Source organism: Anas platyrhynchos, chromosome Z (genome assembly GCF_047663525.1).
Source record: "Anas platyrhynchos isolate ZD024472 breed Pekin duck chromosome Z, IASCAAS_PekinDuck_T2T, whole genome shotgun sequence".
NCBI classification, from domain to species: domain Eukaryota; kingdom Metazoa; phylum Chordata; class Aves; order Anseriformes; family Anatidae; genus Anas; species Anas platyrhynchos.
Window position 1 is genome coordinate 23,463,690 of NC_092621.1, and position 26,617 is coordinate 23,490,306.

The following is a 26,617-nucleotide window of genomic DNA, read 5'->3' on the forward strand; positions in this document are numbered from 1 at the left end:
TTAAAGCATTATAAAAATGCCATTTCTGAAAATCCATCAGGAACAGCCTGTGTTTTACATACATAACTATATTAATGAACAGCATTTACATACTGGAGGATTCCTGATAGTCTCTGCAGTAAGTATGTTTACCTAATCTAGCAGTATGTTTACTTGATACTTGCTTAAAACTGATTAACTCATTTGTGTGCTTTCAGCTATTTTGAGAGTAGCTACATGAAAATATGTAATTTTTATGTATGCTGATAGTAGCTATAGTCTTTTATTCATAAATGCCAGCATATATTTACCCAAGATTTGTTAGTAAAAGCCAAATACTTATTTCTGTACATGCATACCTACATTCTACATTGACACATCAAGCATGTATGTATGCATGTTGTGGACACCTCGAGAACTTGCTAATTTTATCTAAGTAAATAGATATGGTTACGTCAGATCCTTTAGTGTTCCCTGGGACTTCCCCATCCTTGCTGGTGGGAAAAAAAAAAAACAAAAAAACACAGAAACTGAATGCTGCAAATGCCTGCGGTAAAGTTACTTAGCTCTGAAAGGTATTATCTCTGACATCTGCCATGTTTTAAAGAGAGGGCTATAGGTAAGTGTGCAGTGTAGCAAATAATGTATTCCAATAATCACATGAAGGTGACAGAGCACTTTATTCCAAGGAACAAGTATGAGTGTTGCATAGGGTTCCCCAGAATTAGGCTTGCGAAATGTCAGAGAGAAAGTCTGCATTTCAATTTGGCATCTTTTCCTTACAGCAGTGTGTGTTAGCTGTGAGCCGAATAAGCTCTATATATTCTTTTGGGAGAAAAAAAATAATTGCTAATTTCTTAGGAGTTTTGGAGGGCGGAGGGGGGGAGGGTTATCGGGGAGCTCGTTAAAATGATTTACATGAATAATTGATTATTGTACTCCCTTTGAGGTGGAAATTTAAATATTTTTGAATCAGTCTTCACTGAATTATATAATCATTCTATGTGAATATCATCACTAATTGCAACGGATGAAAAATGATTCATGTTACTGGTTCTTTCAACATACATGTATGTTTTTGTAATATGAGGTAATCTTTTACTGTTTCCTCCTTTTCCATGGTACCGTGACAAAATCACATGTGCTTTGTATTGCATTTCGACAATATTTAAGTACTGCTAAAAATAATTGTAGTTGAATTTCAGCACTGCTCATTGTTTTTGCTAAAACATTGTTCAGAATACAAACCATTTGTATATTTAATTTGTTTCATAATTTTATATCACACTTTCATTTGTCATCATACTTAACTACTTTCTAAACTTAATTTGCTTTTAGAGAAAAGAAAACACAGTTTGGGTTTGCTGATTTGTCATAGTTGAGTCAATGCAGGTGTAAGTTGTCTCCTAAATTTTTATTGTGAACTATCTATAAAAGCAAATATGTGAGGGGGAAATAAAAAATCCAGCTTTTACATAGATTCATAGAATGGGTTGGAGGGACCTTAAAGATCATGCAGCTCCCCTTCCTCCCTCCCCATCTCCATTGTGGGCAGGGACACCTCCCACCAGCCCAGGTTGCCCAAAGCCCCATCCAGCCTGGCCTTGAGCACCTCCAGGGATGGGGCATCCACAGCTTCTCTGGGCAGCCTGAGCCTCACCACCCTCAGAGTGAAGAATTTCCTCCTAACATCTAATCTAAATCTTCCCTTTAAGCCATGTTTAAGTACTGAGAGGCTGCAATGAGGTCTCCCTAGAGAGTTCTCCAGGCTGAACAGCTCTCTCAGCCTTTCTTCATCAGAGAGGTGCTCCAGCCCAACTGCATCACAGTCAGTTCCCTCAGGACCCTGGCATCAGGCCCCATAGACTTGTGCCTGCAGACTTGTTCAGCTTCATCAGGTGGTCTTGAACCTCCTCTTTGCTTACAGTGGGAGGCACTTTGCTCCCCCAGCCCCTGCCTGGAGGTTCAGGGACTTGAATGATGTGGTAAGCCTGACAGGCAGTGAAGGCTGAGGAAAAAAAGTTGCTGGTACCTCAGCCTTCTCCATGTCTGTTGTTACCTGTCCTCCCTTCTCATTTATCAGAAGTGGCATGCTCTCCTTGGGCTTTCTTCTCTGAGCAATGTACCAAGAGAAACCTTCCTTGCTATTCTTTGCACCCCTTGTCAAGCTCAGTTCTGTCTGTGCATTGACTTTCCTGATTCCATCCCATCACATTTGGACAGCATCCCTGCACTCTTCCCAGGCCACGTGTGCACAGGCAGTGGAAGCAGGGAATTCCTTCTTACATGTCGTTCTGACCCACCAGGTCCTTGCTCAGTCATCCCAGTTTTCTGCCATCCCTTCTTGCTTTCTTACACATGGAGATGGAGAGCTCTTGTGTTCTAAGATAGGAGTTGTCATCTGTGATCAGCTCCTCTGTACCTCAGGACTGTGTCCCTGGGGATCTCATCCCCTAGTTCTTTAACAAGCTGTAAGTTTGCTCTTCTGAAATTTGGGGTCCTCAATTTGCTCTCTGCTAGACCTATATTTCTGAGATCACAAACTCAACCAGGGAGCAGTTGTAGCAGCCCAGACCACCTCCAATCTGAACCCGCTTAATGAGTTCATCCACACTGGTGAGCACGAGGTCCAGTAACACTTCTCTGGTTGGTCTGTCTACTACCTGGACCAGGAAGTTATCCCCAGTGCACTCCAGGACTCTCCTGGATTGCTCACAGCTTGCTTCCCCTGCAGACATGTGGGTGAGGTCCCCTGTCAGGATGGGTGCCTGTGAGTGTGAATGCATCTTGTAGCTGAAGCCAGAAGGCCTTGCAAACAGGACCCCAACCACAAGGCATCCTGTATTGGTCCAGTCCTTAACTTTCGCTCACAGCCTCTCAACCTGCACAAGATTATTTTGCAGAGGCAGCTTTTTGCAATCTGTTTCTTAACCTAGAGGGTAACACCCCTCCCACGCCTTCCCTGCCTCTCTCTTCCGAGAAGCGTACAGCCCTTGGTTCCAGCGTTCCAGCTGTGTGATTTGTCCCACCATACTTCCGTGATAGCAATCAGGTCACAGTTTTCTAACTGCACTGTGGCTTCCAACTCCTCCTGCTTGATTCCTGTGATGCGTGTGTTGGTGCATTTCCTCAAAGCATTCTTCACGTGTGGATCCTCATAAATTTTCTTTCAATAAAGTTTAAATGTTGGGACTAGAATTACATTTCATCTCTGAGAAATTTATGCAGTCTGTCTACTTTATATTCATTACTTGCAGGAAGCTCTTTCAAAGAATATTAAGGACCGAAATTGAAACATTCCAAATTTAGTAAATGTAAGAATTAAGACTGCCTGTCAGCCTTGTGCATATGCACTGTGATAATTTGTTTTAACATGTTTCTTCATGTAATTTTTAGGTCTTAAAAAAGCAAAGCTGAAAAGCAAGCTCTGTAGAAGAACTCTATTGACACTCCTGTGTCATCACTTAGTGAGAATTTATAGATCCACAGCGCAAGCACAGCTGATAATGAATGCCCTGAGAGTCTGCTCCATGGCTGAGACTCTTGTGTTACAGTAATGAAAATGAGGAATAATTATGGAGTAACTACTAGCAGGTGTAGGATTTACACCACCTGTGTATGGGCCAGCCACTAGAGGGAGGAGACATTCTTTGACACTGCGTGTCCCTAGGATTTGTTTGTAATAAGGGTAGTAGAATTTCAATGACTTTTTTTTTTTAAGGATAGAAAGGTGGTGACTTCAGAATCTTATTCTGGTGTTCTGAAGTTAACATATTCTCATTCAGTGAGAAGAAGCCTGACTTCTTCTTTCCTTTCCATTGCTCTGGCTTTGGTTGGTTCCTGGCCCCTGATCTTTACTCTGTTGCTGCCCCCATGCTCTCTTCTGTTGCAAACCTCTGCCTTACAAGTCTTTACTGACCGTATGTGCCGGAAAGGTCTTGGTTCCTCTGGTTGTGGCCATGGTGCATTAGAGAGAGGCGTGGCTGAACTGCAGAAATCTGAATCTCCACAGGCCTCCATGGGCTGACAGATCTGAGCCTGGGTGCAGTTTAGGAATTTTCAGTGTAACAGATTAAGCCTTTGGCTCTTAAAGTAGCTTATTAGATCAGACGTACTGCTGTGCTAGCACAGCTAGTCTGCAGCTGAAAACAGGCTAGCTCCTGTCCAGCTGATGAGTTGTGCTCTTCTGTGCACCAGGTTTGGGGATGGCACAACTAGCAAACTTGCCCCAAGATAGCAACTTTGTCAAGAAGTACCAGAAGGCCTATCCTTGACTCATTGTTTTCCCTACCAAGCTTTGTGAACTCTACAAAGCATGCAAATGTAAGAATGTCTTAAGAAAAGTAGCAAGTAGTTGTCAAACAATTTTTCCCAGTCTGTTTTAGGAGCAGGAGTACTATTTCTGCTGAAACATAATTCAAAAAAACATCAGCCAGGTATCCACATTGAAAGGTTTTGATGGGAATGTTGTAAAATATGACAGTGTCAAAGCAAGGGTTGGAGCTAGTTATAGCATGCTGGTCTTCTGTGGGTCTGCTGGGGACAGGTCAGGAGCGCTAATGTTGGCTGGCTGCAATGGTTTGTTACATAGTAGAGCAAATCTTTATGAAGGCCATCTTGAAAAAGCTACCCATCAACTTCTGCCTTTGCTTGGTTTAAACTGATGGTAGAGATACGTGTAGTTTTGGACAGATGACTTCAGCTAATCACAACAAGAGGCATGTAATTAAATGTTTTTAAAAGATTTAAATTTTTTTTAAATTTTCTGTTGCTGACCAAAGCTCATCATTATTTTTAGTTCTCCTACACCTCTGACTAGCACATCAAAAGAAACTTTAAAAATTCCTAAAATTAAACAAAGAAACGCCTCCCCAACCACTCCCAGTTACTTACTGTTTCATACAGAACACTTAGAAGTCTGAAACAAGGTATCGTATTTTTCCCTTCTTTGGACAATATTGTTCCTTGAGAGAGTCTCACATAGTCAAGCATACGCACCAGCAACAGATTTCATGTTTGTTTTTATTTAAATTGATTTCATCTTATGTCAAAAACTGTGTGGCTACTGTCAGTCACTTCATTCAAGGAGGACAGTAATGTTTCAGTTATAACTGAAACTCCTTTTGTAACTCCTACACTGAAACATGCAACTCTTGCTAAGCCTTCTGTTTACTAGAGATGACATTATTTTAACTTTCAGTCTCACCCCAAGGAGCCTGAGCCCAACCCCAACAAGCCCTTGCAGCCCATGCAGTCCTCTGTTCGCTTTTCATTTTTGGAGGTAAGCGAGTAAACTTCCATTGTTGGTGTTTCCTTCTGCATCCAAAACTTGACGATCAAAATGTGTTTCTAGGGGAGAAATGAGGAAAATAAAGTATGTCTGTGCAATCAGAAAAATGTTTTACTTGACCAGCTGTCTTTCTGAAACTAATTTTTTAATGGAAAAAATAGAAGGTAATCAATATTTTGAGACTTAGTAAGGAGACTTAAGATATTAATGCGTAATATTGAGTTGCTCTGACTTTTGCTTAGGAATGTGTCTGCAATTGAAATTTTATGGTTTGCTTCCTGTGATGCTATTGCTAACTGTTCTATCATGTCAAAAGTTTAAGGTGAATTCAGAAGTGAGGGTGATTGATGAAACACATTGTTGTGTTGTGCATACCTGAGAGGCAGTACTAGGATCTGTGATGCCAGATGTCAGAAGAATTGAGTATCCAAGATGTATATGCATTTAGAAGAAAACTGTCATTTATGGTGGATCTGTAAGGCTGCTCCTTCTGAACGACTAGGACAATGTTAAACTTTGTTTCTCATACAGTAATATTTTAGTTATGCCATAAGCAGCCACCTGAAATATTCTTCTCATTTCCTTTTTCCTACTCCCCAGTTCACACAAAAGAATCAGTTTTGTGTACTTGTCAGAAAGGGAGAATTTTTACAACATTAGAAAATGAAATGATCCAAAAATACTATGTGACACTTTCTATAATGGTAAAATTATTATAATAAATAAGAATTGAAGGGTGTTTCTGATACAGTAAAATTTGCTATATTTTATTTCTGTTTCAGAAAATTAAATTGCAAGCCTGGTCTCTCCTCAGCATAAATTAGTGAGATCCTGGTCTTTAGGGAGAGTAGTTGTCAAAATGAGTTTCCAATGCCTCATGGATTGAAATAAAGAATTAAACCCCCCAAAAATGACAAATTTTAATAATCAGATTTCAGTTGTTATTGTGAGTATGAAGGAAACTTAAGGAACTGCCACCTTGTTAAATAACATAATAAAGTGGATTTGTGCCTATTTGGTACAACTTCTTTAACATTGCATGGCAGAGGAGACATTGCTTGCATGTGTTATTATTCTTCAGCATACTTGAAAGTTAAAAACCGACTGATTCTCAAAATCCATCTATCATGGCTTAATTTGACAGTGAAAAATTGAAGCAATTTTGTGGTTTGATATGTGTTTCTGAAGAAATATCATATTGTTTTTTATATACGGTTTTGTAAGGGAAGAGATGAGATGTGAATCCTACTTTTGTGCATTTTTCAATATGATTAAGTGTCCATAAATTTTGTTCTCAGTGAAAACACTTTGTGGTGTTTAATGAATTATCAGCAAAGTGGTGTGTGTTGTGGAGCTTATGGTACGGAAAAGCTGGTAAAAAGTAGCACTTTTTGGTCTTTAGTTTATGTAGCCCTGTTCTGGGACAGGGTGGTGGGGGAAGTGTTCTTTTTCAGAATGGCAATTCTGTGGAAGCAAAAAGCTGTGCAAAGGTTTTAATTTGTGTAAACTGTTTAATTGCATCTCTGGCCTCATGGACATCCTGACAAGCAGACTGTGCTGTGGGCACAGCGCTCCTGGGCTTTACGGTTTTTGGAATTAGGGCACAAAACTGTACCCCTCAAGGCTTTCGTTTCCCCATGCTGGATGGTAGAGGCTCCTGGCAATACAAAGTTTGAGCTTTCTGTCCCATGATGGTGTTGGGAGCACACCTATTAGATTCATTTTGAGGAAATAGAATGGAACTTACACATTCTGTGCAGTACAATACCTCCTCCACAGATTTTTCTGAAAAATGTCAGAATTCCTGGTGTTTGTAATCCCCTTCCCCCCCCTCGCAATTCATCTAATGCTTTGCAAGAATGTTTGAATTTTCCCAGAAATTTAATTTTAAAAGAAATAGTTTGATTTGTTCTGAATCTTTGTGTTTTATGTAGCTATAAATGCAGAGTGCTTAAGGTGTTCAGAGAGCAGCAAATGTTTTAGTTATTAGTGGCTGTTCAACCTTAGGCTCACAAAAAAAAAAGCGTGTATTGGTTTGGGACATGAGTAATTTACACTTCCTGTTTCTTTGGCTCGGAGTTCTCATGTAGATGGGAGGAGAATTATTTTAACGTGACCACTTTAGTTCAAAAGTGTTAGCAGCATGGGAGATTTCCTAGAGAGAATAGATAAGAGTTTCCTGCGGTATCATATCACTCCAACATGCTGGCTCATCTCCCTCATGTCCTTTGACTTGCACAGCTGCTCCCTGGGCAGCTGCTTTTGTTGGAATTGTGCTTTATAGCGGTTGTATACAGTACCAGCATAAAGGGAACCTTTTGCCAGTATGATGAACATCTTCACAAAATAAACAGTAGCATCTTGTGAATAGAAGTACCTCTGGCAGCAGAGCCTGCTGGTACAGCGTGAGGGTAGCACTCTCTGTACTCTGCTGGTATGTCTTCAGGAGGATGAAGGCAGAAGGGGTTTTTCAAACTTGAGGCATGTAAGGTGGAAATAACATTCAGCACCACTTCAGATTCTTCAGGAGTGCAGTGCTCCTGCCTCGGCGTAGTCACTGCATCAGCTCTGAAAGTTGCCTGTTCAGACCTGATTGACAGCCAAAGTAGTAGCTGTTGTTCATAGTGGTTAATGTTTAAAACTGGTGTAAGCTTATAGTTTAAATAGAGCAGGCAGTGTACGCTGTAGGAAATGAAGTATGAGTGTTCCCTCTGTGATGGTGGGCACTTGTGCAAAGAGGGATGACACGGCTTTATCAAGGTAGAGCACAATTCTGTAGAGGAGTTAGAAATTTAATTCAGGCTTTTCTTGTCTCAAAAGTAGTTTCTTTTACGAATCTCAAAAGACAGTTTCTGCCCATTTTCCCTCTGTCCTACTGCCACAGCTGCCATAACAAGGCATGCTCAAGCAAACATTTTTCTTGAAAATTTATTTCCACCTTTGCATCCAGAGACGAGTACAAAGTATGTTGACCTTGACGTTATGCTGAAAGACGCAGTTGTTGATTTATTACTCTGAAACAAGGTCATGAGAAGGGCTGGTGCAGATGAGGTAAGGAATCACTTGACTCCATTTCTTGCCCAAGTTCTTCATTTTTGTTTAAAATGAGGAAAACCTGCTGTTTCATCTCTCAGAATAATCTCATTAGAATTCATGAACACCTACAATAAAGCACGAGTTCCTCAAGGTGAAATAAATTAATAGCTGGCTTTTACCTCCAAAGATAGAGTCTCTACTGCCAAAATTCTTATGTCCTTGCTGTTCTTTTAACTCCTTCTCTGAACATTTATCTAACCCCACAAAACACACCTACTCCAGATATTTCCTGTGCTCTCTTATATTAAACCATGTGTAGCTTCAAAGGGAGAGCTGTTTCAGTTGAGAATTAAGGTTTAAAGAAAAAGAGAAACAATGTCATTGCATGTATGAAGCTGTGTATTTTTTTCTCATGTAGAACTAAGTTTTGAGGGAGTGATTGATTAAATAAAAACTGCCTTGTCGGATCTCATCACTTGTGTGATGTACAAACATAATACACCATCATCAGCTTTTGAAATTCTTTCAAAGCTTTTAAATTCTCTGAGCCCTGTAGACACAAAGCAGAGGAGAGGGTCTTAAGTTTCTATTTTTGCTTGTGACAGTCATTTACATTTGTATAAACCTATTAGCATCTTCATAGGGTGGTGTTGGTGTGCATGAGGGTACAATTTGAGAACTGCAGGCGCTGCGCAGTTGTCATTTGTGAGCAGAGGCCTTCTGGAGAATCTTTACTTGTTGGTTTGCCATCCCAGAGGGATGCAGTGATAAGAATTTCTGATTTCATTTATTTTGGGGGTCTGGGACTGAAGAAAGTGCAGTTTTACTTGCTGCACACAGATCTGGAATCAGAGGCCAAGCTTTAGTTGTTGCAGTGATGTTTTGGAGCATAGCTTATGGAATAAAATAAAAGCAGAACTCAATTTGTTGATGTCAGAAAGATTTGGAGTGAAGTACATTTTTAAAAGCTCCTGGAAAAAAATCTGCATTCTTGTGTATCTGCTTGAAACAGTTATTAGGAATATGGCAACTTGATTTGCGGTTTGCGTTATTTGATGCCGTTCAGAAAAGTGTTTTTTCTAATTCAAGTGACCAAACAAGAGTAGCTCCCTCTCCCTTCCCTCCAACCTGAATTTTACAGTATAAATTATCTCAGAAGAAAGAATAGATAACAGAATTTACAGGACTTACCAGAAATACAGTTGATTTGCTGTCTGTCTGTCTGTTGTATCTTAGATGATAAGTTCTTGTGACAGTTATTTCCTGCAGTAGTGTGAAAGCTGCTACTTTTCATTTGTGGGAGAGAGCTGGTCTGAATCATTTTAAATGCCATTTTGTTGATCTTCTTTCCCTGAACTCTCATAAAGACTCTCCCAAAGCAGTTGAGTGCTGTTTTTATTAAATCTTCTGGCCTTTTGGGTTGTATTTTGTACATACTGTTGAATGTTAAATTTTGAAGTTAATAGTTCAGTCTTTTTAAACATTTTGAGGAAGTAAAAAGCTGATAGGAATTCCAGACTGAAAATTACAGCTATTGTGGGATACTGCTGTGTCACCAGGATATTGTGAATGCAGACAATAAAGGATTTTTAGTTTTTATTCTAAATATTATTAGGGAAAAAAAAATCTTTCTAGAATTTTTGAAGGCTGCATAGTAATAGGAATGACTTGAATGAAGGTTTCTTGAGCAACTTAATTCCTTTCTAAAGCAGAGGTTGAAACTCTTTCAGCAATATTTCCCACTGATATATACCTTCATAATTCTAATTTTTTACTGTAATTTAATGTGCTTCTCAGAGTATTTACAATTTTGAAGCCTAAAATGTTTGTGGCATTACTTTTGGGGCAGATTTTTGTTTCTTTGGGTCAGATTCTGCTTTCTCTGATATGTCACAGGTGATATCATAATAAAGAATTGGTGTGACTGAGGTTTTAATTGTGTTCCCTGTGCCTAGTTTGAGTGAAATGAAAGCAAGGTATAAAGAGGGAAGCTCTGTAGAAAATACTTCTCAGGTTTTCAATTTAAAAAAAAAAGTTTGTAATACTTACAAAAATATGCCACACCTAAATCAGGAATTGGAGGAAGGGAGGGAATTGAACTCTGGGGACCATGTGAAAATTAGGTGAGTACTCAACTTGTAATGTTAAGACATTACTCCAGGATGATTATAGGAGATGGTTAAAATTTGAATAACTGCTCCACATTATATAATGGGAAATGAACTTGGCAGCTCTTGAAATATACTTGGAAATATAATATAGCTCATGTGTCTTCCTAACTGTCATACCACAAGGTTTCAAGTGCATGCAAATTACCTGCTAACAACAATCATTAGTCACTGAAGAGCGTACCTGTTGACCTAGAGGCTTTGCTTGTCGGAAGGTGACGTATCTATTAGTAATGATTGTAAGCGTCCTGAGGCTCAGTTGTCTCAACCTGCACATAAAACTCAGACTTCTGTAGTATGGTTTCATGACTGGCTTTAACTGAATTAATGGGAATGCATTTAAAACGTCCTTACTTCAAGGTCCATTTGTTGTCCAAAGTAAGGCTACTGTCTGTAGTCTGTCTTGTTGCCAAGCAGTTCTTGGAAGTATGGAGAAAAATGCTAGGTAAGCCTGTTGGTTGACCTTAACTTTCCTTTGAAAGTTTGGTCTGATAGGGATGTTAACATTTCACCTCTTCCAGGAGAGGCATTTCCCTAGATAATTCCACTCCTGCTATCCCAAATTCTAATGTCTCGCAGTCTTTGTGCAGCACGGTGACCCGTTTCAGCTAGTCCTTGGATGAGTTGCCAGAGAAACAATGCTGCAGCTAAATTCTTGAGTTGGAAATTCTCATCCATGCTCTGTGCCAACACTGCAGCATTTTGTTGCATCTGCATCACTTTATCTCACCTTGATAAAAATAGTTGCAGAACAGAAACGAACACTGCAAGCATCAGCCTTGCTGATTACACTGTTTCATCAGACTGTTAACACTGCAAGCTGCAAGGAGTTGCTTAGGTGCCATGAAGCTTAGGAAATGCTTCGAGACTCCCAAGGCTTTCAGTGGGGAATGCAGAAGGAGGTGTGTATCAGAAGGACACTGCTATCCCTGCAGTGACCATTTTAGAGACTGTTATTTCTGCTATACACAGCACAACGTGTTTTCACTAGTGTGCAGGCTGAATTACTTCGTGAGAAGTGTTGGTGGTCCCTTAGGGAAAGAACCTTTTTTTGGTATTAGCTTATTCTTGAATACTATTGAAATGATGACTTTACAGCTGTGCATTGTAATCAGACTTTACAAATGGAACTAGGAGTGCAAGAAGCACGAGAGATTTCCAGAATAATAGTGAAACAAACAAAAATACACCAAGAAACGACACCAAAAAAAATAATCCTCCGGCCCACATTAAGTACAAAGGCTCTTAGTCCTGTTGTTTTTCAGATACCTTGTTATTCCTCTTGCTTGCTTTTAGCTGTTTCAGAAGAAAAGTAAATGTATGGGTTGCTAGATGCAGTGCCTTGTACATATAGCAGAGTGAAGAGTGTTTCCAAAAGGGCCATATTCTGGACTTGGCAGACCTGATGCCAGTATTGGTTGGTTTCTCATCTTGGTCCATGGGAGTTTGGCTGAGGCAGGGATTGACTGTGCTCCTGATCCAAAGAGCTACTGAGCAAAATAGTGATCTGGCTTTAAATAGGAGATCAGTTCTGTCTCTTGGGAGTGGAAGGACATGGCATGCTCATGGTGTGACTGAGACACAAGTTGGCCAGGCCTCCTGGGGACTGTCACTCTCTGCCTTGAGATGAGGTGCATGTGGCCTATTTTAAGTGTGCTGTGTGCTCCCAGAGCCTAAGCAGCTCTGAGGATGTGGTTCCAACTGCTGCTGGGACACCACTTTTCTGAAAGGGTCGTGGGAGCTGGTTCTGGGCTCAAGCATAGTGCTGGGAAGTAGGAGGTGTTGAGGAGCCAGATGTTGGAAAGACGCCAGATAAAATGTGTCTGCCTCCTGAACTGAGGTTTCACACAGCAGAGGGTTTTTAGTGGTGTGGTAACCATTCCCTGTGTGTGACAGCACTGTGACAGTGCTAATGTCTGTTAGTACTGTGTTATGTTGGGTGTGTGTTGTGATGTCTCTTTGAGCAACATGACCTTCTGGGCTCATGCTGTGGCAGTCAGGAGCTCATATCCGCAGGGTACTCTTAAGCAGACTGTTAGCTCTGAAGACTGCAGGAAGAAATGAGCTAGGTGTGCAAAATTCTTTTCTGGCAGTAAGAAACCTGCTGTCATAGAGCAAAAGCATGGCTTGTCCTCTCCTTTTACCAGGGGTGATGAAGGCTGCTTTTTTTCTGTTCCTCAGGACCTGCTGCTAGGAGAAGGACCTGCTACTAGGAGAGATTTGGCAAGGCCCTCCTAGGCTAGGAAGGAGGAGGTTGTTTACAGTTAAAAGCTCTAGCACAATGACAATTCAACAGAGCAAAGCTGATAGGAGTTGTAGTCTCAAAGCTACCCAGCAAAACAGTTAGCATGGCTTACAGCCAAAATATTATGTACCTTGAAGAGTTGTGAGTGGGGTTGTTCCAGGAGTGGTTCTCGGATGGGAAATAAAAACATGATGCTTATTGGCCAGAAAGGCAGATTTGCAATTTGATAGAAAAATGAACAATGACTAAAACTGTGTTTAAAACTTGTCACAACTAAAAGACAATACAAAACATGTTGGTGGGACTCCAAAGTATCACCACAACAGTCTGGAAGAAGTTCTTGTCATATTTTAGGAGGTTGTGGTCTCAGACTGCTATATTCCTTTTGGTAAGTACACTGGAAAACGTGGTTGAGTGTAGGAAGATGGTTAATGCTCCGTGACCTCCCAGGTTGATTAAACCTGGAAGTATTTCTAAAAATAGCTGTAATGCCTGAGAGGAGGGGATCATGACATGTGGTGATACAGATAAATATCAACCAAAGCCAGTTGCTTCCACTATGAGCAATTAGATAGGCAGTTCCTCCTTCACCTCCACACTGTGGCTTCGTTGTCAGGTGAACATGTAGGCTTTCAACACACTGCCACTGGACTGATGAAATTGCTCTGCTCGTGGACGTGTGCTAGTGCACAAGCAGTGGTGTTTGGGAAGCACAGGATAAAGAACAGGATATACATTGGGCTGGTGGGGAAGAAGGATGGCATCAGATGTTGTAGTCAGCATGGCAGAATGTGGATGTACTTTATGAAGATAGAGTGGAACGTGTTGGGATAACCCTTTGTCTACACTAAGTGGGGTTTCTTTCTTTAAATTTTGCAGAATTGAAGTGTTACATAATTTTTGAAAGAACAGATCACTCCACAAAGGAAAAAAAATAATCAAAGTACAGAGTTGAAAGTGTGTGCTGATTTAAGAGAAACATACTTTTACACAAGCAATTCAGACTCATTAAAATTCATGGTAAGCCACGTCCAGATGTGACTGGAGATGGTCAGGGAGAGGCTGTGTGAATGGTGAAGGGGTTAGGGTCGAGGTTGGCTTTACTTGTTTCATTGGTGGCATATGGAGAACATGTATTTGTAGTGATAAATGTTTCAAGTCCCTTTTGTATCAAGATATTGATATTCCCTTAAACACCCTGTGCAGTTATATGAATGGAATAATCAGGTCGTCTGCTTTCAGTAAAAACAGGGCAATTAGTTGTCTGAACTGCTATTTGAATGCTGAAGAGCTATTTCCTTCATTTCCACTATGACTGATCGGATTTTCCAGGATGGTGGAGGTAAAAAAAAAAAAAAATAAATAAATAAAAATAAAAAATAAAATAAAGCTAACACAGATCATGCTGATCCTGCACTCCTTGTTTTACATGTTTTCGACAGGGTGTTGGTGATGATTGAGGTGCTGACTATAGCTTGCATGTTACACAGTGTTGATGTGTGCTCTCAGTTCTACAAAGCTAAAATGAAATGTGTATGCCTGTCTTTGGAGTGGGGGGGTGGAAGTCTGTGACTTGTCATGTCATCCTTCCTGTTGCTTGTCATTCTCCTTGATATGCAGAGAAGAGATATTTAAGGCATTTTGTTAAGTCATCTGAGTCACACATCTTGTGTTTGTACAGTCTATGCCTACAGGAAGGAGGTGTTGTAGAAATAATTCAGTACCCCTGTCTGGTGGTCATCCTGAAGACCTTCCTGCCACTGTCTACTTTTTTTCTCTCATTTTTTAGTATCTGTAGATTTCACACAAATATATATGGAAATGTCTTCATTACACTACTGAGAAGTTAAAAGACATTATTATCTGTGCTTCACAGGTGAAGAACTGAAGCACAGGGATTGAAGAACTAGATAATGCTGGGTCTTAGACCAAAGGCCCCTTAGCTGTAAGATTGTTTTTAGTATTTTGTTCTTCACCTAGAGTATTTTCTCTCACTTGAAATGCGTAAATAACTAAAATCGTGTTCACCTCTCTTGCACTTGTAGGCATTTGGTTTGCATTTTTTTCTAAAAAAAATCCTTCTTTATATATAGTGAATTCTAATACTTCTAATGAGATAGTTTGCCAATTGCACTAAACTGGAGGTGCTATTTGCTCCCTGGTGGGACAAGAGGCCTTGCAGACAATTTGAGATGGACTGGAGTATTGGGTGATCATCAACAGCATGCAGTTTGGTGATGACAAATGCTGGGTTCGGTACCTGGGACGGAGCAGTGCAGGACATGGGCAAGTTTTGGGGATGAGTGTCTGGGGAGCAGCTCAGCAGAAAGGGCTCCGGGGGTGCTGGCTGCCGGCAGGCTCAGCGTGAGCCAGCAGTGTGCCCTGGCAGCCAGGAGGGAAAGCCACATCTTGGGGTGCATTGAGCACTGCACAGCTGCTCAGACGTGGTGATTCTCCCACTATGTTTAGTCTTGGTGCAGCCTCACCGATGACTGGACACAAGGGAACAGCACAAAGCTGTGCTGTGGAGGTTCAGCCTGGACATGAGGAAAAGTTCCTTTACCGTGGGGGTGGTCAAACGCTGGGACAGGCTTCCTGGAGAGGTGGCTGCTGCCCTGTGCCTGTCAGTGCCCAGAGGCATCTGGATAATGCCCTCAGACACATGCTGTAACTTGTGGTTAGCCCTGAAGGGGTCAGGCAGTTGGACTTGGTGCTCTGAAGGTCCCCTCCCAATGAACTGTTCTGTTCAGATTTACATGGCGGGATGCCTGCTGCAATGTAATTGCTAATTGTTATTTAGCCTGTTGAGTGGGAGAGCATTAAGGGTGGTGGGTAAAAAGATTTAGGGATGTTATCAACTTGTAGTCTTGTATGCTTACTGCTTGAAATACCAAGGGTAATGTTAATAGCAGTCCAAATTATATTCCTTAAGCATAATGTTTCCCCTTCTAACTTCCTATGTCCCCAAGTTCCAATTTGTCAGCTTGTGCTGCATGGGGTGCTCCATCTCGCACCATTCTGCTGACAGCAGATCTATCACACAGATCAGATGGAGCGTGAAACAGATGATTGCAGGGAAATACTGAAGAAACACAGCTTCTTTGTGTTTACATACTACAAAGCTCTGAAATGTTAGCACCTTATTTTTATTCAGTGTGATTTGAGTCAGGATTTTTTTATATATTTTTGAATCGGGAAGTAACTGGTGTGTTTAAAATACCTGAAATAAGCAGAGTACTTGCCAAAGTTGGGGAGGAGTGTTTAATTTCCTTGCTCTGACAGAGACCTGTAATTGATCTGTTGCCATCAGTCTGTGCTGGTTGGGTGATTAGTTTAGGACGTTCAGCGTGTAAGTATTAAAGCTGATGAAGTTTTCTGTCTCCCTGAAGACAGTGTTTACACTGATTAACTGCTTCTAATTTCAGTATCACTGGAGTCAATCTATTTAGACTTTGATTGACAGTCTTGAGTTTTTAGCTGTGCTGACTTCCATTAACCTCCCCTCCCCCAGTGCTTTAAAAATGAGAAAAGTTGTAGCTCATTACAACTTTCCCAAACACACCAGGATTTAATGCTATCCAATGTGAATTGTGCTTGATTTCTTTCCCTAGTTCATTTAACTTTTGCACAGGGAGTCCCTTACATCTGCTGTTAAAGATGGTGAATAGGGAAGTGAGGTGGTGGCTGGTGGCAGAGCTGAATACATGAAAACGGCTCTGAATAAGGAGCAGTATTCCTCTTGCATGGGTACATTGTCTGGGGTTCTCCAAACTAGGAGAACTGGTTTACTATAGTTTACTGGAATTATTCATTTTTAAACTTTAAAAACTTTTAAAGAACACAATTTTAAGTTTAAAGTTAAAAAGCCCAACCTTGTATTTAAAACAATAATAATAATAAAAATAAAAAAATAATTTAAAAACAATTTGTACAATTGAATTAATTTTTTCACAAAGCATGGCTTAGTTGACTGTAGTTGTGATGTGGAATGTGTAGAAATAGATAAGTGCATGCTGTTTTAGAAGAATGATTGTATCCATCTTAAGGAATTATTTAGGAATTTTACCTTACTCTGTCGCTGTTGATTTTAAAACATGCATGGCCAGATGTGTGAGGACAGGAGAAGGTACCTGTGTATAATGGTCTGAGTGCAGTGAATCATGCTTCTTAAATGTATCATCCTTTCATGTGAAGGCCTGAGAACATGGGAAACTTTGTTACTGCTCTTGACCTACCATATGGAGATTGCATTTACCTACAGATTTATACTAGTGGTACTGAAGCCACAAAAATAGATACTGATTTGAAGAAATGGTGTGACCGTTTTTAGGATGCTGCTAAATGCTGGTTTAAAAAAAAAAAAAAGGCACTTGGAGAAAAAAAATAAAACAACAACAAAAAAAAAACAGGCAAAGCAGGATGGATTAATATCGGCTATGCAATACTGTATTTTTATTTTTTCCTCTATCATTTGTGATTGTGAAGTCAGGGTCCAAGTAGCATAGTACCCAGAGCAAAGTGAAATTTTTATTGGATGTTTTGTTTCTCTTCCCTGCTGGACTTGCATTTCTGAACTGTAGTAATGCTTACTCTACTTGCCAAGATAGGTAACTGTAAATTCAGTGATAACAATTGGAAATATCTCCTTCATACTTCCTCATTAGTCTGCCTGTTTGCTAAAGTAGCTTGGAAGGAGAAACTAATATCTGGGATGAGAACAAATAGGTAGATTAGTTGATACCATGCTTGGCTCACTCCACTATAGATAGAAAAATGTTGGATTAAAAATAGTGCTTTGCCAGAATGGAATTCTGATGTTTAATGCAAATGACTACAATGATATGTTTAAGTTTTAGTTAATATTGTGCATCTATTCAGAAACTTTCTGAAATGGGAAGAGATGCTGTGACCATTGCTTTTCCAAAATGTGTTTATGTTAAATAAGCTATAATACACTAGAGTAGTGGGAGGTTAATTTGAATTTGTATGTTACTTTACAACTTGTTAGAGCAGCAATGCTTACATGTGTTTATAAACATTTCTAAGTAAACTCAGAAATTGGCAGATACACACTGCACACCCACAAAGCACTTCCTTTCAGTGATTTTTTTAAACTTATTTTTACTTTCTGCATCCCACAGTGAAAATCATGTGAAGTCATCAGAGGAAGGTAATAAACATCATAATCATCATCCACTAGAGGGAGCAAGATTTCAAATATTGTAATTAAGAATACTTATAAAAATATTTATTAGTACATTTACCACTAATACAAATGTAGTCTAAGGAATGAATAAACCAATAACATCTTGTACTTCAACTTCCTACATAAAATAAGCTGTAGAACCTTTTCTACTTTTTTTTTTTTTTTTAATCCATCCTATTACTCTTGTTTGAAGTGTCTTTGTCTTTTTTTCTACCTTTAAAAAAAAAAACCTAACCTTTAAGACACATAATGATGGGAAATCCACTGTGTTCTGGTGGCTAAGGTGAAATAATTCAAACCTGTGCTTTCTCATCTGACTCCCACAGTTTGAACCTCTACTTCTAATATGTGTGAGTGAGGGACAGGATAGAATCCTCTATGCCTACATCCTGTGTATTCCCCCAAAATCTCCTCATCCTGTGGATACATATACCAGATGACCAAGGTACTCCTATAGCCTTGGATAAAGTGAATAATTCAAGCTTTTCAAGCTGCATACTGTGGTGCAGCAGATGTCATTCCTGTATTATTTTTGACAATACTCTAGCCTCCCAATCCTCATCTCTCATCTCCTTACTCCGGTGAGGGATTTTCCTGCTTGTGTATCTGTGGGATGTGTATTCTTTTAACTATACTGTCACATTAGGAGCTCTAATGTAGCTGTGTACCTGTGGGAACACCTAAATCCTTCTCATCGCCCCTGCCTTCTACATTTCTACCTTACATTATGTCTTTTTTTTAGTGAAGTCTAGTAATAACAGAACGTCTGTTGTTCAAACAAGGCCACTTTATCCAATGATAAACTGTCTCGTTCCTGTCATTATTTACCTCTTTGGTCTCATTGGCTTGGAAAAGTATTACATTTTTTTCCAGATCACTGATAGCAGTATTGAACTGTATTAAGTGAAGAACATATCCCTATATGATCCACAGGAAACATTTAATGCGTAGTTATTTTTTGAAATCTCTCTATTGGTAGATGTTAGTGCTTCCTGTATCTTGCATAAATTTTTGCATTCTACTAATTAACTTATTAAAGCATTATGTGGAAATAGGTAGAATGTTTTACAAATGTCTCAGTGAATTGTTAACTCAAGCATTTATTAATCAGGCTTGGAATCTCATTTTTAAAAAGATCTGTCTGGGCAGACTGGCTTATGTGTAAAACTGTGTTAAATGACACTAAGTATGCTGCCTTACCTGAATTCATTACTAATGGGAGCAAGTATCCTGTTTATTCTTTTAAAGGAGCGCTATGACATGATGGCTTAGTTTCAGTATTGTAGAATTTCTAGATATTCCAAGACTCTTTGAAAATAGCAATAATTTCGGCTGAGTGGCTCAGTCAGTTCCTTCATTACTCTTTTGGTAGTAGTTATCTGACTAAAAAGGCACAGTTAGAACAAAGCCAACTTCTCCCAGCACATCTGCAGCCTTTGCTGTAATCTAATGTTTTTCCAAATTATTGATAGGAGAGGTGTTTATGTTACATTAAGCTGTGTTAGTGTATTCCTACGTTCTGAAGAATACAGAAAAGATGTGCTAAAGCAAGAATTACTTTTACCTTTTTTCATGAACCTTTTATGAATTTACCTTCCTAATCCATTGTGAGGCCTGTACTATTTGTTAGGATTTTGCTAGTTTTAGCATATTGAAAAAACTCTTTATTGTTTGTAATGTTGCTTGTAAACTTCTTTCAGTGTGTATCTTGTCATAAAGCTGATGAGGTCTAAACAGTTTGGAATGCTTTTGAGCAATGATTGCAGAGTGTTTTTCACGTTTTGAAAAATTCCAGTGTGTATTGACTTAATTATCAGAGTGAAGAAGCTAGGCTAGATAATTTCTGCATTGGATTATTATACTCAAAATATCAATTTAGTGTTGGTGTTGCATTTCGGTTTTAAAGATACACTGCCTGTCTTTCCAAATGTTTATGGTAGTGTTTAAAATCAGTAATTAGTACTGTATAATTAAAACGTTTCTGGATAATATTTCTATTGCTATTTATCACTGAAAGTAAATGTTGACATATTGAAATCTTTTTGCTTATGTATTGAATAGAAATTGTTCTCAGAAAAGATTCCTTTTGTAAGTTTGCTTTTGGAAATGTAATTTTCCTCAAAGCGAGGGTGGATTAGACAGCTTTTCTGACTTGTGTGACGTTTTTATCTTCAAGTGAATATAAAAGGGAAAGCTTAATGATCCTTATCACTTGCTTTGCTATGCGATACCTTATGTAATGTTTTGATAAATAAAAACCCATCAGCCAAGTTACATACATTATGAGTTGCCTACCGTAAGTGATCAAGTTGCCTGAGCTGCTTTTTGTTTTGGGAGTGGCTGTATAGATGAAAACCAAGTGACACCAAGTGGTGTTAAGGATGTGTTTGCAGGTTCTCATGTTGTATTTTATATAGTTTTGGGACACCCACAGAATTAAATTATTTCATTTGATTATCAGTAGCATTCTGTTGCAGGGAAACATATCTTAACTGTCAGATACGCATTCAGAAGTGTGACATGGATCTGTGCTTAACAACTTAGTTTTTATGTATTTTGGAGCAGAGTTATGCAGTTTATTAGTTTTCATCTAGTTCTATATGACAGAGGTAAGTAACTAAATTGTGCTGACCTACTGGCTGTTGAGCCTGTATTTGCTGAGTTGCTGCAGAGATAAGCAGTATACTATCTGAATTTAGAGTGAGAGAGGCTCCAGTTGAATGGATAGGTGCTGCCGAAGGAGTGATCCCGCTGACCCTGCCTGTCTGCCTCACCATTAACTCCCTTCTGAGCCCGGTTCTGGGCCTCACTGAGCTGAAACTGGTGGCTAAATGGGGAGAGAGGGTGGATCTGTAGACAGCAGCTGTGCAGTACCATTTTGATTTGCTTGTGAAACCTCACTTTCCCTTGAGATGTTTGCTTTGAAATCTGGCATTTCTGTGGCATGGAAAGAAACTTGCAGGCACCGCTGTGGAAGCAAAGTTGTTTATTCAGAGGCGTTATGAAGTCTTCACCCTCATGTTGTGCTCTTTAGGATAAGGCCTGTGTTTCCCTTTATGAAGCATATTCCTTCATGTAAGGTTGTTGTGGAACGATGCTGGACTTTTCACAACTACTCCCTTCATTTGCACACCTTCAGCAAAGTCTCAGTTCAGCCTCATTATGCGTATGTCCACCCAGCACTTCAAAAAAATACATCTTTGCCTTTGAGCTGGTGTCTGAAACAGCCTAACTAGTTAGCAGGACTGTTTGTGTCTGTGCATGGTAAGGTAAGATGAAATTAAGCTTGAATTCAGAAGTCATGTAATTCTGGGAGCAATTGCTTGTTGTTGTATGTGCATGGTCTGGAGATGGAATTGTAAGGGTCTTGACCATCAGAAGCCACAGATTGAAATGACCTGTATTCTGGCCCCATAAGAGGACAAACGCTCACCTTGAATTACCTCCCTCCTTTCTACACATGGAAAAATCCAATTTGTTAGAGCACAAGACATACATTAGAGTAGCCAGGTCTATGTAATGGCTTCAGGTATAATAATCCGTGTGGTTATACCTAGAAGGAGTTGACTTATTTTGCCATCAGAATTTGTCTACTTGCAAGCAGTGATCATCCTTTTATTCAGTTGGGTCTTTGCCCACATTGTAATAAACTGGTACAGCTTTGTTTTTTGGGGGAAAAAAAAAAAGCATATGTTTATATGGGATGCCTCTAATCATTATTGTTAATACGGTAGAAAGTTTCACAAAGAAATCATGAGTTGAATTACTCTGTCCTTGCAGGGGAAACAATCTCTAGTATTTGGCCTAAGATAAAATGGGTTTTGAGCTCTGTGATTACCTCAGAGATGATGTGCTTGGCTGAATGTGACTTAGTTAAGGAAACTGAACTAACTTCCTTCAGCTGCCTCTTAGGAAGGCTGAGGAGGGGAAAGAGCTTGCAGGAGGATGGGGGAACTGAAACTTTTCCTGCATGATAGATGCAGATGACAGGCTTGGTTATTACTCTTTAGTCAGTGCTGTTCACAATGTCCAATAGGTAAAATTCCCTAGTTTAATGATTGTATGCATTTTTTTTCCTCCCAAAATGCAAGCTTGCAAGTTACAGACAAAAGCTTGGTTACAGAGCAGAGATGATGTGGTAGTGGAGTACATAGAGATGTTTCTCAGTGCTTATGCAGAGATGTGGCTGTTTTCCCTTCTTTTCATATGTAACTGATCTTTCTAAAAATGTCTTAATTTTAGAAGAGTTTTTGGACACTTGTGTTATGTTTGATCAGAGCTAGACTGACATTGTTTACAGTGATGTGTCAGAAGTCACGTCTGCAGGAGATTTGTCCTAAGGCCTTTTGGGGTAATTGCTGTGTGAACACCTTATTAGATGTCTATCTAATGCATTTAAAGCATGTTCTTTTTTAACTCTTATTTCAATCCGTGCTTACCTTCCAACTACTATTTTTTTAATTGTATCACCATGCATTCTGAGTAGGGTAAAGATTGTATGGATGACTTATAAAACTATCCCAATAAGATGTTCATCTGCATCCCCAAGATAAACACCTTTAATCTGTTAGTTAGAGGACAAGTGCCTTCTTTGCAATGCATATTTCTGTGTGCTTTTCAAAACAATGGCTAACATTTGGATGCTCTGGATGCTCTGTTACTTTCCAAGCTGATATCCTCAGTTGTGTCATGTGAGCTTTTCCAGCTCATCTCTGCGGCAGTCTACATCACAAGGTCTTTCACCCAAGTGATAAAACATGTGGTGGTTTCATGCTGATTGGCAGCTGAACTCCACCACAAGCCCTCTCTCACTCCCCCTCTGCAAAAGGACATGGGTAGAAAAATGGATGAAAAAAAGCTCTAAGGTTGAGATAAGGACAGGGAGATATATCACCAATTGCCACCACAGGCGAAACAGACTCAGCATAGAGAGATTCATTTATTGCCAACTGCTAACAGACTAAATGGTCCATCCCCCAGGAGCAAACTGCTCCAGCACGGGTCCCCCACGGCTGGGCGGCAGCTCCCCCCAGACCCCCTGCTCCTGCGTGGGCTCCTCTCCACGGGCTGCAGCTCCGGCCCGGGGCCTGCTCCTGCGGGGGCTCTCCATGGGCCGCAGCCTCCTCCAGGCCACATCCACCTGCTCCACCGGGGGCTCCTCCACCCATGGGGGGGCTGCAGCGTGGAGATCTGCTCCATGTGGGACCCCTGGGCTGCAGGGGGACAGCCTGCTCCACCAGGGGCCTCTCCCTGCACAGTCCGCAGGGGAACTGCTGCTGCCTGCCTGCAGCACCTCCTGCCCTCCTGCTGCACTCACCTGGGGGGCTGCAGGGCTGCTGCTCACTCTTCTCACTCCTCTCTCCTGGCTGCTGTAGCACAGCAGGATTTTCCCTTTCTTCAATCTGCTTTCCCAGCAGCCCACCCAGTGTTGCTCATAGCTCAGCTCTGTCCCTTTTGGAGCCAACTGGAGCTGTCTCTGCTCTGACATGGGGCAGCTGCTGGGCTCTGCTCACAGAGGCCACCCCACAGCACCCTGCTACCAAACCCTTTCCATGTAAGCCCGCTGCAGCTAGTTTTCATTTTCACTGTGTTTTTCTGTGTTTCCCATGTGTTTACTCCCCCTGTTGCAGACAACCCCTGGTGAATTAACTACAGCAGTACATCCCTGCTCGGGCAGAGTGCCGTGCCGCCAGCCACGCCGTGCGGCTGCTGCCCCCGTGGGCTGCAGCCCCCAGAGCACCAGGACTCGGCAGGAACCCTTCGGTGCACGCAGCGCGCCGCCGCAGCGCACCGCTCGCAGGGCTCGCCCCGTAAGCACCGGCGTGACCCAAATCCCTTCCCCGTCAGCCTTCGCAGGGCCGCGCCGCCGCACACGGGACGGGCGGATCCGGGGGCGGTGCGGGCCGGGGGGGGCCGGCAAGTTTCCGTCGGTGCCGGTCGCTGCCGCCTCCCGGTCGCGGCGGCCCCGCGGCGCTCAGTGCCCGTGCGAGCGGCGTCGCCTCGCTGCCCGCTGCCTGCCTGCCTCCCGGCGTATGGCGTGGGGCCGCCGGCGGCCGTGAGCGCCGGGCCATGGAGATGTCGGACCCCAACCTGTGGACGGTGCTCTCCAACTTCACCCTGCCGCACCTGCGGAGCGGCTCCCGCCTGCGCCGCACGCAGAGGTAAGGCGGCCGGCTGCCCTTCCGCGGCCCGGCCGGGTCTCTGCTGCTTTCTCTTTCGGAAGAGGTCCTTCGCCCCGCGCACCCCCCTCCCCTCCTCCTCCTCCTCCCTTTTTATTTTTTTTACAGACCTTCCGCTCGCTCTCAATTGTTTGACCTTTTATCCGGAGCGCGTACTTTATATGGACAGCTCAGGAGAGCCTACTTTGTTCGGTGCTCTTAAAGAGACAGGTTTGTCTACCTCCGATGGGCCTTTGTACGCGCGGGAACGGCCCTTTCTGTTTCCCTGTACCATTTTCCTCCGTGACAGAAGGGGGAAAAAAAGGTCTGGAAATAGCAAGCACTAGATACAAGGTAGGGTTGTGCCGCTAATGGGCAGAAGAGCAGCAGTCCCCAGTGCCTTGGTCATTTTTTTGTGCTGCGCCATCCCCTCGCAGTAAAGTGTGTGCCTCTGCCGCAAATAACAAAACTTTATAGAAGTTTATAACTTTGTTCGTCACCACCCTGTTTGCCATCTTGAGACCTACCGGTTGTATTGCTAAGCCCTGATACGTTCCCGTCTGTGAGACTACCTTTGGTGTTACCGTACGTGTTAGTGTATGTGAAACGTCTCTGGCTGAAAAGTTAACACAAAGAAGGCAGGATAGAGGCCGAGCAGAGCCGTAGGCTCCTAAACCTTAAGAATTTGCGTAGTGGTGTTTTTCGAATGGAAAAAATGACTGTAGAATGACAGGTTAAAATAATAAAACCGAGTGGCATGCTTCACATCAGTGCAAAGGTGTTCCTTCAGCGTACGTCTAACCTTTAAGTAACTAACTCGCTAGTTACAACTGATGGCTTATTTTATTATTAATTATATCATTATTTATATATATATATATCAGTAATTATATGGTTTTATATATTGAAATGCTTAAAGAGTATCTAAACTCTGTGTCCAAATATGCCTTATGCATTTTTCTGCTGCAAATATGTCTGTGTTTAAAAAGGGGAATGTGCTGGGGCTTTTTCACATGTTTTTCACTCTTCTTAAGTAGGTTTTCATCTATGTGAAAACCTAAAAATAATTCTTTTAAAGTACGTGGCTCCAAGGCAGGCCAGGGAGAGAGACCGTGTTAGAACTCACAAGATGCATGAAATATGTGTGTATTGCTTCTTAATTTTCATTTATTTCAGTATTTGGATGCCTTCCTATTTCTCACATCCGTTTCATACTATGGAAGCATAGAATAGAATCACAGAATCATTTGGATTTCTTGAAATATATGAAAGATTTTTTAAAGTAGCTCTGTCCACTCTCTCAGTATTCTATATATATGATGTATATGCAGTTGCATTTTATGTATTACAGCAGTGTTCAGTATCTTGCACCCTCTCCTAGCAAAACCAGTATGCGACATCACTGTGAAACTGAGAGGCTAATAGTGTTGTTTCAAAGTTGCTTACTGTTAACGGGCCCAGGAAATGATTCCAGGCTGGTTCCCTCACGCTCATTCCTTGAGGAGCTCAGCCTCTCCTGTGTGTCCATTCCCAGGGGAGGGAGGGCTGACTAGCCCAGCTGTTACAGTTCTCTTGAAGGCGGATGTGTCCCTTCCACCCCTCCGCCCATAACTCAGTGAGTGATGTAAGTGGAGCATACCAGGTGATAAAACTTTCAGAGGAAATAATATGGACACTGCAGATTCTCCTAGTTCTGCCACAGAAATGGGCTTTGGTTAAATATGGTGCCAGCTGGATCTGTGTTTTCTGAGCTCCATCTCATCTGGACTGTCTTCAAAGTCATGCAGTCAGTCACGGACTGTGACTGTTAGATGAAAAGACTGGAAGGATAGCTGGTTACATGCCACAGGATTCTTCCTCTTCCTAGAAGACTGCTGGGTAGTGGTAACCACTCGTGTTCTGTATAGCTTTCCAGGCATTATAGAGGACCAAAGAATATGAACAGGCTTGAAGGAAGTCTGGTTTCTGTGATCTGCATCTGCTGGCTGTGCTTAAGTTAAAGTATTGAGCCCTGATGATCCAAGATTTTTTTTAATTATTTTTCCTAGTAGTAACACTGTCTGTAAAACCACCATGGTTCTGTGTGAAAACTTGGAAATGGATGTTCACTGTCCTTTCCAGCGGGATCCATAGCTGGCTTTGGAACTCCTTGACAGTGTGACAGCTTTAATTTTGTTCTGGATGGGCGTTTTTTTTCCCCCTCTCAGCTTTGTCCTTCCTGCAGGTACAGTTACTTTTGCCAATACTACTGGGATTATCCTGGCCTGGTACAGACCTTATAGGTTCTATGTGCACTACCCTTTCTTTTTGTGTGGTATTAATGAGAATTGCCTGCAAATACTAATGATTTTGTTTCTTTGTGCAGATTTCTTTGATGGAGGAATTTATTTCTCTTTGCTGAGATACTAATAATTAAATAACTAAAAGATAGCCTATTCTCCTTTGGGTTGCAGCGTTAGGCATGGCAACAGGGCTATAACATGGACATAAGACTTAATTCGTGGTCTTGTTTGCTCACTAAAGTCTCTCATTAAG

At 41.2% G+C, this 26,617-nt stretch overlaps 1 protein-coding gene across 14 annotated transcripts in view; it reads left to right on the forward strand.

Annotated features, from left to right (window-relative positions):
* Positions 1 to 26,617, forward strand: part of MAST4 (microtubule associated serine/threonine kinase family member 4) — a 293,964-nt gene that overhangs the window by 163,735 nt on the left and 103,612 nt on the right. For 6 of the 14 annotated variants that reach the window (XM_038170079.2, XM_038170080.2, XM_072031755.1 and 3 more), the window contains one exon: positions 5,180 to 5,260. The exons of 7 other annotated variants lie outside the window; for them this stretch is intronic. In XM_038170079.2, coding sequence (XP_038026007.1) covers positions 5,180 to 5,260 — 81 coding nt within the window. Of the gene's footprint in view, positions 1 to 5,179; positions 5,261 to 23,805; positions 24,086 to 26,617 lie in introns of those variants that run through there. One more of the 14 variants, XM_038170088.2, reaches the window with a different exon arrangement.